The 13,949-nt window shown below is 38.4% G+C and overlaps 1 protein-coding gene across 3 annotated transcripts in view; it reads right to left on the bottom strand.

The window, feature by feature from the left end:
- Positions 1–12,956, bottom strand: part of LOC148657430 (charged multivesicular body protein 4b-like) — a 29,719-nt gene extending 16,763 nt beyond the window's left edge. Inside the window, exons 1-6 of one of the 3 annotated variants that reach the window (XM_088643703.1) lie at positions 12,672–12,956; positions 12,362–12,554; positions 5,899–6,076; positions 4,947–5,061; positions 2,928–3,039; positions 858–2,662 (exon numbers count right to left, since the gene is read on the bottom strand). In XM_088643703.1, coding sequence (XP_088499829.1) covers positions 2,601–2,662; positions 2,928–3,039; positions 4,947–5,061; positions 5,899–6,076; positions 12,362–12,545 — 651 coding nt within the window. In that variant the 5' untranslated portion in view covers positions 12,546–12,554; positions 12,672–12,956 and the 3' untranslated portion in view covers positions 858–2,600. The other 2 variants (XR_015940967.1, XM_088643702.1) reach the window with 2 other exon arrangements.
- Between the last annotated feature and the right edge of the window lie 993 nt (positions 12,957–13,949).

Below are 13,949 nucleotides of genomic sequence, written 5' to 3'. Positions count from 1 at the left end.
ATCGCTGTCTATAAAATAAACACTGAAAACATTTTAAATGAGAATGTAACAAATAGGTTATGTCTCAAGCCACACTTTCGTACCTTTATTTCAATGTGGCTTTTTAAATCCTCCGGTTCGGATGTGAATTATGGCCTCTCCTAAATTTCACCTTGGGCTGTGACGTGACGAATTAATTTACCAATAAATCAAACCAGGGCTGTTACTAGAAAATATTGATTTTGGGGCTTTGTTCCACCTGATGCCATGGTTACCTGATAAGTCCAATGATTACAGATTGATTTGGCTCGTTTGGGATTTATTATTCCAGATTTTTGGTTCTGTGCTATTCCTTGAACAAATTATTTTCAACAATCATTTCGCTGAAATATCAGACATGTTTCATAATTACAATGTTTATTTTCTAATATTAATGCTGATGGTTATTTTTTTGTTAAAGACAAAAATACTACAGATTTACTATACGTAAAAAACCTTGATCAAATTATTTTATTTGGAAACAGGGAAACTGTGTGTGTGTCCCATCTATTATCATACTGGTTACATACACCAGTATAGGCCATTTTTTAATATTCTGTCTTTGGGCAAACTCACCAGTAACTAAAAATGGATGAGTTTGCTTTTTCTGCCCAAAGGAACAATCAGGGTTGCAGCATTCAGAAATGTGTCAGCATTTCAAGATATCAGTGGTCCTGTTTGTTCACTTTTAATTAACAGTGGATTCTATCTGAGCCTTACCTCAGCTTTTGTTGATACATTATTAGATTTTCTTAATGAACAGAATAAATCACTCAGAAAAAAAAAGGTTTGATTCACTGTTGATATAAAGAAGCTGAAGAGGCTTAAAAATGCATTACTGCAAGTGAAATCATCAGTGTTTTATTTAAACACATTTTATATGCTTTTAATTTGCAGACTCAATATTTACAGCGAATAATGGAAACAAGATACAACAGGTTATACATCTGTTTTACATTTCACTGGTTTAATATTTCTGGCAGGAAACGGCATTGTATGTTTGAGAAGTGGTTTTAAACTTTATTTAATGGAATATCACTTTAATTAAAAAAAGACTGGAAAGGCAGCAAATACAAACATTCATTATCTACAGACTGCCTTTACAGAAGATTAAAACCTAGAACTTTTGCACATAAAACCCTAAAGTAATTACATGTCATAACAGGCATCGACTTAAAAGTTTAACTTTAGCGGTCTGTCAAACCTGAGTTAACGGAGCAGATAGAAACATAACTATGTACTCTGATCTCAGGAGGTAAGCAAGGTGGCACCTGGTCAGTACTGGGATGGGACACTAGAAAACCAGGTTGCTGCTGTGTGGTCTTGGTGGACCTGCTACTTTTGGACTAGAAGTTTTCTCCAATACAATGTCTGTAGACAGAGTACTGTAGGAGGTACTGTCATTCAGATGTGATACTAGACTGAGTTCTAAAGTTTGAAAAAGCAGGGATAAGGTCTTGGTTAAAATTCTTCTTTTTTGTCTGGCCTGCCTAAAATTTTCCCTTTTAATTCAACTGGTGAGGTGCCTTCTTTCTCCTGATTTGTTGGGTTGTGAGGTTGCCGTTCTTTACCCAGGTAGCGGCCGTACTTCATCAGTGGATGATATGGTTCCCCTCCTATATTAAAAGTGCTTTGGGATAATGTAGGCAAAAGCTGAATACACATTTGGTGTACATCTTAATACAGTGATCCTGCATGAATGTCACTTCTCCTTAATTTAGTATTTGCCCTAACAGAATGCAATATAGTAGACATTTTTTTAATGAAAATAAATTAAATTACGGAAAGTGAAATTGTTTAGTTCTTCAAAAACCTCAGCATTGTCAAACTAACTAGAAATGGTGTGAAACAATTCTAGGATGTCTGATTCTGGTCCCCACACCTTTAGCAATGCAAACATTAACATTGATAAAAACCATGTATGGAAGCCTATATAATGTATGTCCAAAGGATTTAAATCAATCATTATCATCATAGTCTAGATTTAACAACTACAATTCATTGCGATTGTAAAAAACACATACTTGCCAAAATCATAACGATTTACTATTTTTGGTGAACCTTAGATTTTCAGCTGATTTTCTATTTTTACATCTTCATCTTTAAAACATTTCGTTAAGATACTGTGACTTCCTACACCATTCAGAATGTGTGGAGAATATGAAGACAGGCCCCAGAACTATTTAGCACTAATAACGAAAAGGATCAGCTCAATATGAAACATTGCAAACTCTAACATGGTATGTTTTCAGATGTCCTGATGTCCAATATGCAGGATTATAAAGAAGAAACCGCAAAGCTACCATGCCAGGCTTTCATTGCTTCACATCAGTAAGTCTACCAACAGACAAAGGTGTCATCTTCTCAAACAATTCCACACATCTCTCTTTAAGTACTTAGTGTTCAAAAAGTTTCCATTTTACATGGGTATAAACACACACACTCGCACTCAATTTACAGCTTCTTGCCCTGTTATTAAAAACAGGAAACATAAACAGTTAAGAACCACCAAATAAATCCGAGAAAAATCAAAGAAATGTCAGGCTATGGTGCTGTCCATGTTTGGTAGGAGGTGCGCTGAGTTATGACGCCCAAGCTGACAGCATTTTCATGTCATCTTCATCCTCCACCTTCTTCTTTGAAACTGGAAAAGCAAAGGTAGTACAATGTAATGTAAACATACAACTAAAAATACATTAAAAAGGTGAATGAAGTTTGTCAAATGCTAGTATCCGAGCTCCACTGGTGGAGTCAGCTTTTTGCGAACAGTACTGTACAGGTGACTAATGTGTCTAAATTTGGCCTGTTAGCACGGAGCACTCCCAGTTATGTACACTGAATAACCTCCTTCCCTGCAAATGTCTACAGTGATGTATGTGGAAGCCCTTTACACAAGCATTTCACCTCACCTGGTCTGGTCGGCAGAGATGAAGAGGGCACACTGGGCAGTCCTCCCATGTTCGCCATCTTCTGATCCAAATCCTCCTGCTCTAGTTCCTGTAGTTCAGCCAACAGCTCGTCCTGAAAAACAGACAGCAAGTACTGTAAACCCCAGCCTATAAGCCAAACCTGCGAAGAGCACTGACCCTCTTTCTCACACGCCAATATCTGGCTGTTCAGAACACCTGGCAAAGTTGTGGTGCTTCAGGAATCATAACCCTTCACACAGTGTAACTATGAGCAATTCATCCAAAACGAAAATTAATATTTAGACTTCTACATCTGCTTATTATTCTAAATATATCAGTAGATATGCAGGCTTGTCATTCAAACCCGAAGATGGTACAGTGATCACACAGAACAAAAGAAAGGAACAAATTGTCTTAAAACTGGATTTTGGATTCCACTCAGCTACACAAACACACCCTGTTCACTAACCTGGAGTTACTGATGCTGGAACTTCTCATTTTCGTTCCAGCTGAGCTCTCAATTGTGGGATAATTGATTTCATTTTCTATCTGACACACATGATCAGATTTGCTTTCAGCTCAGGATTTCCAGGATTTGTAATTGGTAACAACCCTGTATCAGTTTTTATGTTTCAGAAGTCTTCTTATTCTGGTGTGTTGTCTGAAATGTGTGGATGTTTTATACATTGTCACTCCCATCTGTCATAAACTGAACAAATTTATGCTTAAAACAAATTGACAACTTTTTGTGAAAGTACATAAGCTGTAACTATAGTATTCTCATTCCAGAAAATGTTTTGTTTCTTTTTTCCGTCAGTATATATTGTACAGGATACAATCATGTATAGAACTTGAAATCATTTTTGTAGAAATTATTGTGTGTTTAGAGAGTTCATGGTCTTGGATATGTTACTGCAAATGGCTTTTGCATCATAAATAATGTGCTTCATAATAAAAAGTAGAGAACAGAAACAGTTCGTCTTGCCCAGAAGGGGCTGTTGGTGCATCGTAACAATAAATGAAGACGACGCCACTTTCATTTTAATAGCCTGGCTGTATAGCCTTCAACTTTGTGGTTGTGCAAAATTTTCAAAGTCATAATCAGTCAGTAAAGAACTACACCCATACATCCTTACTAAATCTTCTGCCATTTGTGTCCTCTATTTATATACTCTATTTAAAAGAATGTCCATCAAACTAGTAGTGGAAAAACATATTTCTTTCAATGTCTTGGCTTCAAACAGATTTCCCTCCTCAATTTTTTTGCCATAACAGCTAGTTGCATGGAATGCGGTACTGTCACTGCTTAGACTATTAAATAGTGACAACTTTTTATCATAAAGTATAGTACTTAAGAGATTCAGTGTTACGTGTGATTCTGCCTCTCTTCCTGTTTCACAAGGAATCTACCTAAACCAGCAAAAAAGAGCCCACTGTAAGGAAATTTGTAAGTTTTTGCCTGTCAAAAGATAATTATGGCGTAATATTATACTTGACCCATCACATTTACATTTATTTAGCACAAAGAGCCACATAGCTCTGGAAAATAAATGGCTTACTCAAAGTCTGGACGACAAATTTCAATTAGGGTTCCTCTTCTCACAGAATATGTCAGTAAGGAAATGTAGACAGCTACAGACGTTGCTCATATTATACCAGACTGTCTTCCAGAATTTCTCTGATCTAGTTTCTTTTGACTGTAAAGTGGATAAATGACTTTAGCCTCTGCCAGATGATTAAGTAAGCAATTAGACTAAACTACCCAGAAGATGACGGAAGTCAATACAGTAAACATAACAACTAGCACAAGTACTCTCTTTCTTTAAGAGTCTAGAGTTTGGAGGGAAGCACCATCAAGGAATCAATCCATGAAGGAAATAAGTCTTCGAAAGACACAGCTGGGAGTTTATATTGGGTTCCTTAAAGGAACATATTGGTATTAATTTTGAATTTCAATGTACTTCTTAAACATCTACAGACTCTCCAGTCACACTCATTTTAGAAGATTTCTTTTTTTACCTCATCAAACTCTTCAGCAAATCCAACAGGGCATGAGATGGCATCAGAGATTTCCTGTGCTACCTCCTGCTGTTCAGTAATGTCTTGCATCAGTGTATCAATCTTATCCAGGTCCCTGGTAGATGCAAAATGCAAAATCTCATTTGTTTTTATTTACTATAAGTTAATCCGCTGAAATAAAATACAGAATGAAAACACACACAAAACGTATTATTGAACCTTTTAGATTTAAAGGAAGACGCCAATGGATTTCTAAAAACATTTTCTTTTTGGGCGTGTCTCCTGCATTGTTTGTTTGTCATGAGTTACTAATCATTGTGGGGACATTTCCTCAGATTTTGTCCCCAGATGGACAGTAAAACACACCTGCCTGTAAGATATTAAGGGTCTGGCACCCTGTGTACTATAGAAGGCTCAACATCAATAACCTGGTTCTGTAGCACTACGTTCCAGGATACCGGATCCCCTGTACATGGTGAACACAGGATCTGAATAAGGATGGTCTGACAAGTTATCTTGTATCTGCATTTCTAATAATCAACAAGTGATTGAAATGAAGTACTCAAGGCCCTAGAGTATCTCATTGCCAGGTAAAAATGACCACTATCTTTCCTTAACCTACACGAAATACAAATTTTATTGTTTTAGTTCAATATATTAGTATGCCGGAGGAACAAAAAGTCCCATTAAAGTAACTAAATGATGTTGCATAACTAATGGACAGACATGTTGCAAAGAGTTTGCTATGTGGCAGCAGTTCTTAAGTACCATAGCCTTGTTTATGCAAACCTTATTTGCTTGGCATGACTGCCGTTGCGATGGTTTTTGTTTTCTTATTTATGTTTCACTTAACTCTTGTTATCAATTACAAAAAAACAATCTCTCAGCTTAATCTAGGGTTTCATTTTTTTATACTGTCACTCTTGCCGTCCTCTGTATATCTTTAACTTACAGTTTCTCATGGACGCCTTTAATGGCTTTGGCAGCATAGCCCATGTTCTTGAGCACCTCAGTGTTGGTGTTGGCATTCTCCAGTGCCTCTCTCTGGAATTCAATGGTGGATAACGTGCCATCGATCTGAGCCAGCTGTTGCTCAAACCGTTTCTTCTTTCTCAGTGCCTGGAGAGCAGCTTTCAGGAAATTAAAACAAAACATCATTTCCAAATGTGAGGGCAGAAAAATACAGCCACTTTGTTGGTCTGTCAGTCGTTATGTGGTCTGAGAAAAATAGCTCACAACTGTTTTTCCCCGAGGTTTGGAGCCCGTACATACAAGGTTTTTCAAGACCAAACTCAGGCATGAATATATTCTCCAACCTTTTTTAACTAGACTATGCACGCCGATAAAACAGTTTTGACAAATGGTGAACCTTGTGGTACATCAATGAATGGCTTATGAGACTACAGTATTTAAGAATTGTGCACAAAGGCTATGTATGAATTAAAATACTGTAACCCTTTTCAGTAAAATAAGTAAACAACTTCAAGCCACCAGTAAAAAGAAAAGTCACACAGAAATCAGAGTTTTTGTTTAATTTTTTTTCTCGCAAAAGTTCAGGTTTTTTTAAGCCAAACAATAACAACAGATAATAAATAAAATTAATTCCTAGTTAATAAGATGATAGTGTGTTACATACTGTACTTCCTAAATGAATACCACATTAATTAGCATACAGTGTTTTATTTTAGAGTAATGTCTATGTAGAAATATCTTGGCTAAACAGCTAACTATCTGGGCGAGTTCCAGGAACAAAATGACACAACAGGTAGATACCCTCCCCCACAAACAATAGTGTAACATCTACCTCAATATTACAATATCACATTTTACGTATTAACTTTGGCCAGCACAGTACTCATGGGAGCGGTTAATTTATAGGTCACTCAACTGCTTACAAATCAGGCAAAGGTAAAATTTACATCCAGTTAGCATGGCACTAAAAAACAAGGTTTCAACCAACTGGTTGCTGTACAGTTGGCTAATATGCTGCTACAAATGAGACAACTGGCAGGTTTAAAACAGTACTAGGAAGAGGGGGTGGGAGTTCCCTGAGGAAATGAACAACACAACTTTTCACGGACTACACACAACAAGTTAGAAGGTTAATATATAATACATAAAAAGTAATAAATTACCAACCATTAATTGTTTTATATAGTTATCAGCTGAGATAGGCAGTTCTTCAATGAGCCAAGATGATTTCAATACCTCAAGGTGGAAATCAGTCTTGTTTGAGGACAAAGGGGAGTGATAAGCCACATATCTTACCACCACAGAAAGAAGTGGGTCAGAGATGCTGTATAAATTAATGACCATCAGCTGCTTTTATAACCAAACCCTGACTGATAAGAAATTGTTTACAAAAGCCAAGCGCCCTCAAATATGATTTTTTTCTCAACAGAAATAGAATTTATTGACCTCCAGGATTAAGATGTTATTTTTTTCTTTGTCCAAGTAATGCCCTTTCTACAGATTTGATATTTCCAGGCAATTCGTTTGGAAAAAATGTCCCCTTTTCAATACAAATGCTACATTTGAAAAATGTTTCTCATAACAGCCTAAATATCAGTGTACAATGCCACCATCTGCACTAATTATTTGTACATGTACACTGACATCATATGGTGGGAGTCCTGTATCAGTTTTCTTGTTGCTCCATGAGATAATTTTGAAAGAAGTCCACATTTATGTAGAGTCACCGTGGTCTTAAATTTTCTCAATTTGTAGACTATGGGTCTAAGAGTAGACTGATGAAGTCCAAAACATTTTGTTATGGTTTTATAACCCTCTCCACACCGATGAGTGCTTGCAACCCAAGGTTGTCTGGGGTCTCTTGAGATTGTAACACATCACACTAACCTGTATAGGTAAGACAAAAATTGACTAGGTTTCTCACCTTTATATAATAGAGGGGCTCCAAAACTTTGTCCTGGTGATTGGCACTTTGATTGGTTGATTTGTTACCCAATTATTTTAGGATTTGTGGATATAAACCATTTCTTTTAAGGACTAGCTTTGACTTAACAAGGATTTCATAGTGAAAATGTAACATTTAAAGAACAACAATACTTTCAAGCAGCACTGATATCTATTTCTCTAGATTTCCTACAGCACGTGTTTGTATGCTCATGTATACAAAGCCTTTTATTCACAACTGTTCATTCTTGTGTTTAAACTGATAATATCCGGGCAAAGTGTAATTCATACCGGAGAAAACAGATGCTGTCACTCTTAAGAAAAGAGGAAAATAGGAGAAAAAGAGAAATAAGAAAATGCATTATGGCAAAAAGTAGATCAATTTCCTTCTGACCAGAGAAAGATAGATGAGACTGTGGCTGCTGACACAGTGAAAAATGGACGTCGTTTTCTAGATTTCTTTTAATAAAAGAGTAAAACGAAGAGGTGGAACTTACACTGTCCCAGATTTGAGATGAAGACTAGAAAGACAGAAATTGCTCTTGGTCCCAATGAATGAAAGCCGAGCAGAGCCGAGAAAGGAAGGCAAGTCTGTCCAGAAACAACCAAGGGAAAGAGAATTTTTACAAAGCATTTAACTCAAACATGAAGGCATGCTAAAGCCATCTAGATTGGAATTCTCTTCCTGCAATGGATTTAAGATTAGCAGCAGAACAGTCGATTCATCTTTGTTTTTGGAATATTAAGAACAGTAGAACTATTATACTGTTTATTGTATACATCCCAAAATAAAAATCCTGTCCTGACACATATGACATTAAGTGTACCTTATGCCAGAACACATATCAAAGCCAAAATGCTTGCGTTTGAAAACAAAGAAAACACAGTGGTGTGGGTTCTAATTTGAAAATAAATCATTAATGCACAAACATTACTACCTGGATTTCCTTCAAAAACAAAAACTCTGAAACAAAACACATCAACCAGTGAGTATAAAGATACAAATGTATTGAAGTGCAATGAAGCAGAATGCAAAATCTCAAAACCTTAGGGTGCTGGTAAACCATCAGGCTGAAATAAAGCTATATACAGTAGAGTGTGTCACATGAATTACACATCATGAAGGAAATGAGAAGGCTCTGTTAAACTGAGCATTTTTACCACATCTTTATTTGTGCTTGACAAATAAGCATGTCATGATCATTTTAAGGTTTTTAAAAAAGCTCATAGTTGTCACATTTACATTATATCACACAGGCAGTGCAGTCGTTTATGCTACCATTTACTTTGTTACTGTTTGAAAAACCACAGGCTAATTCTTCATACACTAAGCATTTGAAAAAGATTAATAATTCTAGGTAGTAGTGAAAATGAAGTAGAGAGTCGGTGTGCAGAACCCTCTAACGTACTGGGACTGTGAAATCTGAACTGGGATTTTCACTATGAAGTCTTATATTCTTTTCTCATGAAAATTAAATAAGGATGGGGCACATAGTTTAACTGTCTTAGAACTCTTGGTTCCTGGGTTAGATTTTGGACTGGGGTATTTTTTATAAAGGCAATTGGGAATTTCTTTCTTGGGTCAACTGATCTTACAATTTGAACATTTGAAGTTAAAATGATTTATTTTGAAAAATTGTTTGGAAATGTTTGAAAAAACACATCGTCAGAAAGGTTTCTCTTGCTGGTCAGATATTTGTTGTCGTGTAGTTAGGCTCATAAACAGCCAATCAGCCTACCTAGTTTTGGTTTCAGTGTTTGGAGTCTGAAGATCTTTCAGTCAAACAAAAGTGGCAATTTCTAAACTAAAATTGAAAGTAAATCAGAAGCATATAGCATATATATGAGGCAAACTGACATCAATTGGTTCATTATAATTTCCAATCAATCAAACCAGGTTGGCCAAGAATAACATCAGCAATTGGTGACAAAAAATTCTCACAGCTGTGCAGGAAAACCCTAAATGCACTACCCAACAACCTCCATAGTGCAAGTGATCATATCAGCACTCACAGTTTGCAGAAGACAAGAGACAGCAGAATTCCGAAGGCCGCGCCACAAGATATAAACCTCTCATCAGCACCAAGAACAGAGAAGCCAAATTAGAATCTGCTTTGAAGTAGAAAAGTGAGCCAGGAGAGTTTTGGAACAAAGTTTTACAGACAGATAAGACCAAGATAAACCATCAGGAAAGGTGAGGTTTGGATGGTGTAGAGGGAGAAAGGAACTGCTCACACTCTAAAGAGCTCTGCTTCATTCGCGTAGACTGAGGTGGAGGCCAGGGTAAGCATCCTTCAACGATGGAGGAACTAACGACGGCAGCGGTGAATATTTGATTTTCTGACCTTTCCAGAAAGATTTAGTCTGTTTTTTTTTGGAAGAAAATGTTACACAGAGTCTGTTCAGGCTTAACTATTTGCAAGCACAGCTTCATTCCTTCAGAGTAATATCTGAGTAATTCCCCACATCTTAGGATTCAGATCTGTGTGCCGTCTCAGCAGTTTCAATCCTTTTACACCCGTATCTCATCACCAGAAACTGAAATGCCTAGCATTTCTCTTTGGTATTTCTGACTTGATTTTTTTGGTGTTGTTGAGTTTTTGTGTCATAAAAATGATTTTGATCAATACAAAATGTAATTTATTATTGCTTTATATATTTCAAAACATATAATGGACCTAAAACACCTAATCTGCATCATGTGCATGAATTTGTATTGGCGTAAATGCCAGATTGTAGCTGCAAGCATTTCATACTACAGCCAGCAGCTACTCACACTACCCTGCAACTCACAACTCGCAACCCACTGAAGCTCAGCAGGTGTGAGCCTGGCCAGTTCCCAGATGGGAGACCTTCTGGGGAAAAACTAAGGTTGCTGCTGGAAGAGGTGTTAGTAGGGGACCAGTAGGGGGTGCTCACGCTGCAGTCTGTGTGGGTCCTAATGCCCCAGTGCAGTCATCACTACAGTATACTGTAAAAAGGCACCATCCTTTATAAATATGTAAAACCAAGAGTCATTCAGTCATTAAAATCCCAGGGTCTTTCTCATAAAGAGTAGGTGTGTTACCCTGGTGTCCTGACCAAAAATTCTCCTGGCCTTTACCAATCATGGTCTCCTAATAATTCCCCTCTGCTCTCCTCAGTCACTGATAGCTGATGTGTGGTGAGTGTATTGGCACACTATGGCTGGTGTTGCATCCAGATAGGGGCTACACATTGGTGGTGGTGGAGGGGAGTCCCTATTACTTGTAAAGTGCTTTGAATGGAGTGTCCAGAAAAGCACTAGATAAATTAATTATTATTTTTTTATGATTTTACCAGAGCAGTCAGCACCAATGGTCAAGTTGAAGCCCTGCAGCTGGGATTGCCTTGTGGTAGGGTAAGGGTAAGACATGACATGTCAGGGAGAAGATGGGGTTCTGGTCTATTCTCCTTCGTGTCACACAAATGAACTGCTTGTGAGGATCTCAGTGTGGTAATACATGGTCTAATATTCTGCTCTGCACCAGAAACACAGGTAGGTAAGGAGTCAGGTTCCTGTCTACCAAAATATTTCTCTACCCAGATAACCATCTCTTTAATGTTTAGTGAAAGACCTTCTCACAAGTGTAGTATGACAGCAACCTGATACGATATTTTGTACGTTTCCTATGATGTGGAACTGTATTAGAATAGAGCTGTGTCTTTCCATAACATGATAGAACACGATGGATTTGTGTTAAATGTTCGGTAATAGCTTGGCTTCTACTAAGACCCCCCCTTTATAATCAGAAAACCAACTATTCCCAAGAAGGGTCAGAGCAGTGTCCCAGCAGGAAACCAGAGCAGCGAGAGAAAACCACATAACCACCTGCAGAAGCCACACAGGAGTCAGCACAGGCCTGAGCCAAACTCATGAACACAGAGCTGTGAGGCAGCCGCTGTGCAAACCAGCAGAATAAACTGATAACATCAAATTCCGATTACAAACATACACCTAGAATTATATCTAGCTAAAGTCACACTGCTACAAAGCAACCAGACTGTCTGGATGTTTTTTTTTTGCTGGGTGTAACCACAGATCTGAATAATGAAACCTTTTAAATAGATTTGTTCTAGCATCTCACCTAACACAACTGTCTACAGGATGCAATAGTGTTAGAATTTGGACGTATATTACTGCAAAATTATACACATTTTAAAATGGTATGCTGTACTAATAAAAAAGCTTTATTATTTCATTTAAACCCCCTATACATTTTCCTTTCATTTTGCAGTGCGGGTTTATGGTAGATAAAACTGTATTATCGCAATGGTCTCGAATTTCGCAGCATAAACAAAAAGGCGTTTAAACGGAAATGAAAAAAAAAATAAATTAAGATGTTTTACTTACCGTAACTAAAGTAAAGATTGTATAAGGATTTACACCTTATTGCAATAAGGGGGTAAGGATATGAGAAACTGCGAACAGCTCCCAAACACAACAGCCGCACTCGACTACGCATATCCAATGGCCTCACCTTTTTTATTTTTGGTACCGTGTTTTCTAGCCGTTGCGATCTCTTGCTCGACCCTTTTTTCCAGGTACTCCTGCTTTTTGGTCAGCATCTCCTCCGTCTCCCGGAGTTTGTGGATCGCCTCCTGGGGAGACGGACCTGCCCGGTTCTTCGAGGAGCCCTTGAACAGCTTGGACATCTTACTCATTTCTCCTGTCTTGTAGGAAAAAATAAACGTGAAAATTTGTAAACAAGGAACGCAGTCGAAGTCGGCGGGGGGGAACAGAGTCGCTTTTTCTGAAAGTCTCCTCAGTCCGGGAGCGCAGAGACTCACCTGTCGCTTCCTGAAACCCGACACTGTCCGGGGAGAGTATAGTGACTAGCTACAGCAGGGTTTGGGGGACTTTTATTTTGACTGGTGCTGCCAAGCTGGTGTCGCTTAATGTAGCTGGCATCACGCTACTTCCAGTGAGCGACTGAAAACGCATAGGAGCTTCGCATCCGATTCGGCACCGAGTCTCAAAACGTGCGTGGTCACGCAAAGCCCGAGAACAGTCGAAAATGAAAAAATAGACGGTGTTATTAATTTAGCCGGGGCGCCCATCCGAAGCGATTTATGTGCGTAGCTATCTATACAGGTGGGCTTTTGCTGATGGCAATAGCGAGGTAGCTTGTTCAAGAGCCAAACTGCAGCGCTCCTTGTGGCACTCTGTTCAATTCAATTTTCAATTCAAGGTGCTTTATTAGCATGACCGATGGGTACAATCAGTGCTGCCAAAGAAAATAAAAATAATGAAATTCACATGAACCAAAAAATAAAAGTAAAATAAAATCTACAGACATTTACAACAAAGACATATCATAAAATATTTACATATACTGTAGACAGATGGAGCATTATTGGGAGACAGACTCACTGTTCCTCAGGGTGTGACAGGAGATCACATACTGGGCTGCCAGTTCAATTGAGTTCCCTCCTCCCTCTCCCAGTAGGATTGGGACCTGTTGTGATTCTGGCAGGTGTGGGAACTCTTAACCCACAACCTTCCAGTTCAGAGCCTTAATCTGTACTCCACACTGCAGGTATCCTCAACTCCCCCTTGATAGGAAACAATAGGGAACGCGTGTTTTGCGTGGCTTTTTGCTGAAGAGGTCTGAGTCTGAGGCAAACTCACCTCGTGTTAATGAAACGCCTGGTCAGGTGTGGGGTGGGAGACCGTTAAAGAAATGTAGGTTGCTGCTGCAAAAGGTGGACGTTTGCAATAAGACAATAGTGGGCTAGGGTGCAGTCTTCCCTTTGCGCTAATACGTCTGATAAGCCAATGTCCCAGCACTGGGGCAGGGGTACTGTAGGTATCGATAGCCAGCAATGTATCGGAGGAGGTGCTGGCCTTTGGGTGAAACATCAAACTGAGCCACTGACTGCTTCGTCAATTATGATCAAGTCATGAAAAGTCAGATCACTTTCCGAAACAGGGGTGTTAGAGTTGGACCCAAATGTCTCGGCTACATTCCGTTCTGGGTTTCGACAATCTGGCCTCCCTAAAGCTTTGCCTTAATTCAAAGGGCGAAGAAATGTCTCACTTTTCACCTGGGGATACTGCCCTTCAAA

This window comes from Lepisosteus platostomus, chromosome 8 (genome assembly GCF_059453375.1).
Source record: "Lepisosteus platostomus isolate fLepPlt1 chromosome 8, fLepPlt1.hap1, whole genome shotgun sequence".
Classification (NCBI taxonomy): domain Eukaryota; kingdom Metazoa; phylum Chordata; class Actinopteri; order Semionotiformes; family Lepisosteidae; genus Lepisosteus; species Lepisosteus platostomus.
The sequence above is the reverse complement of the archived record's forward strand: the minus strand, read 5'-3'. Positions and strand labels throughout refer to the sequence as shown.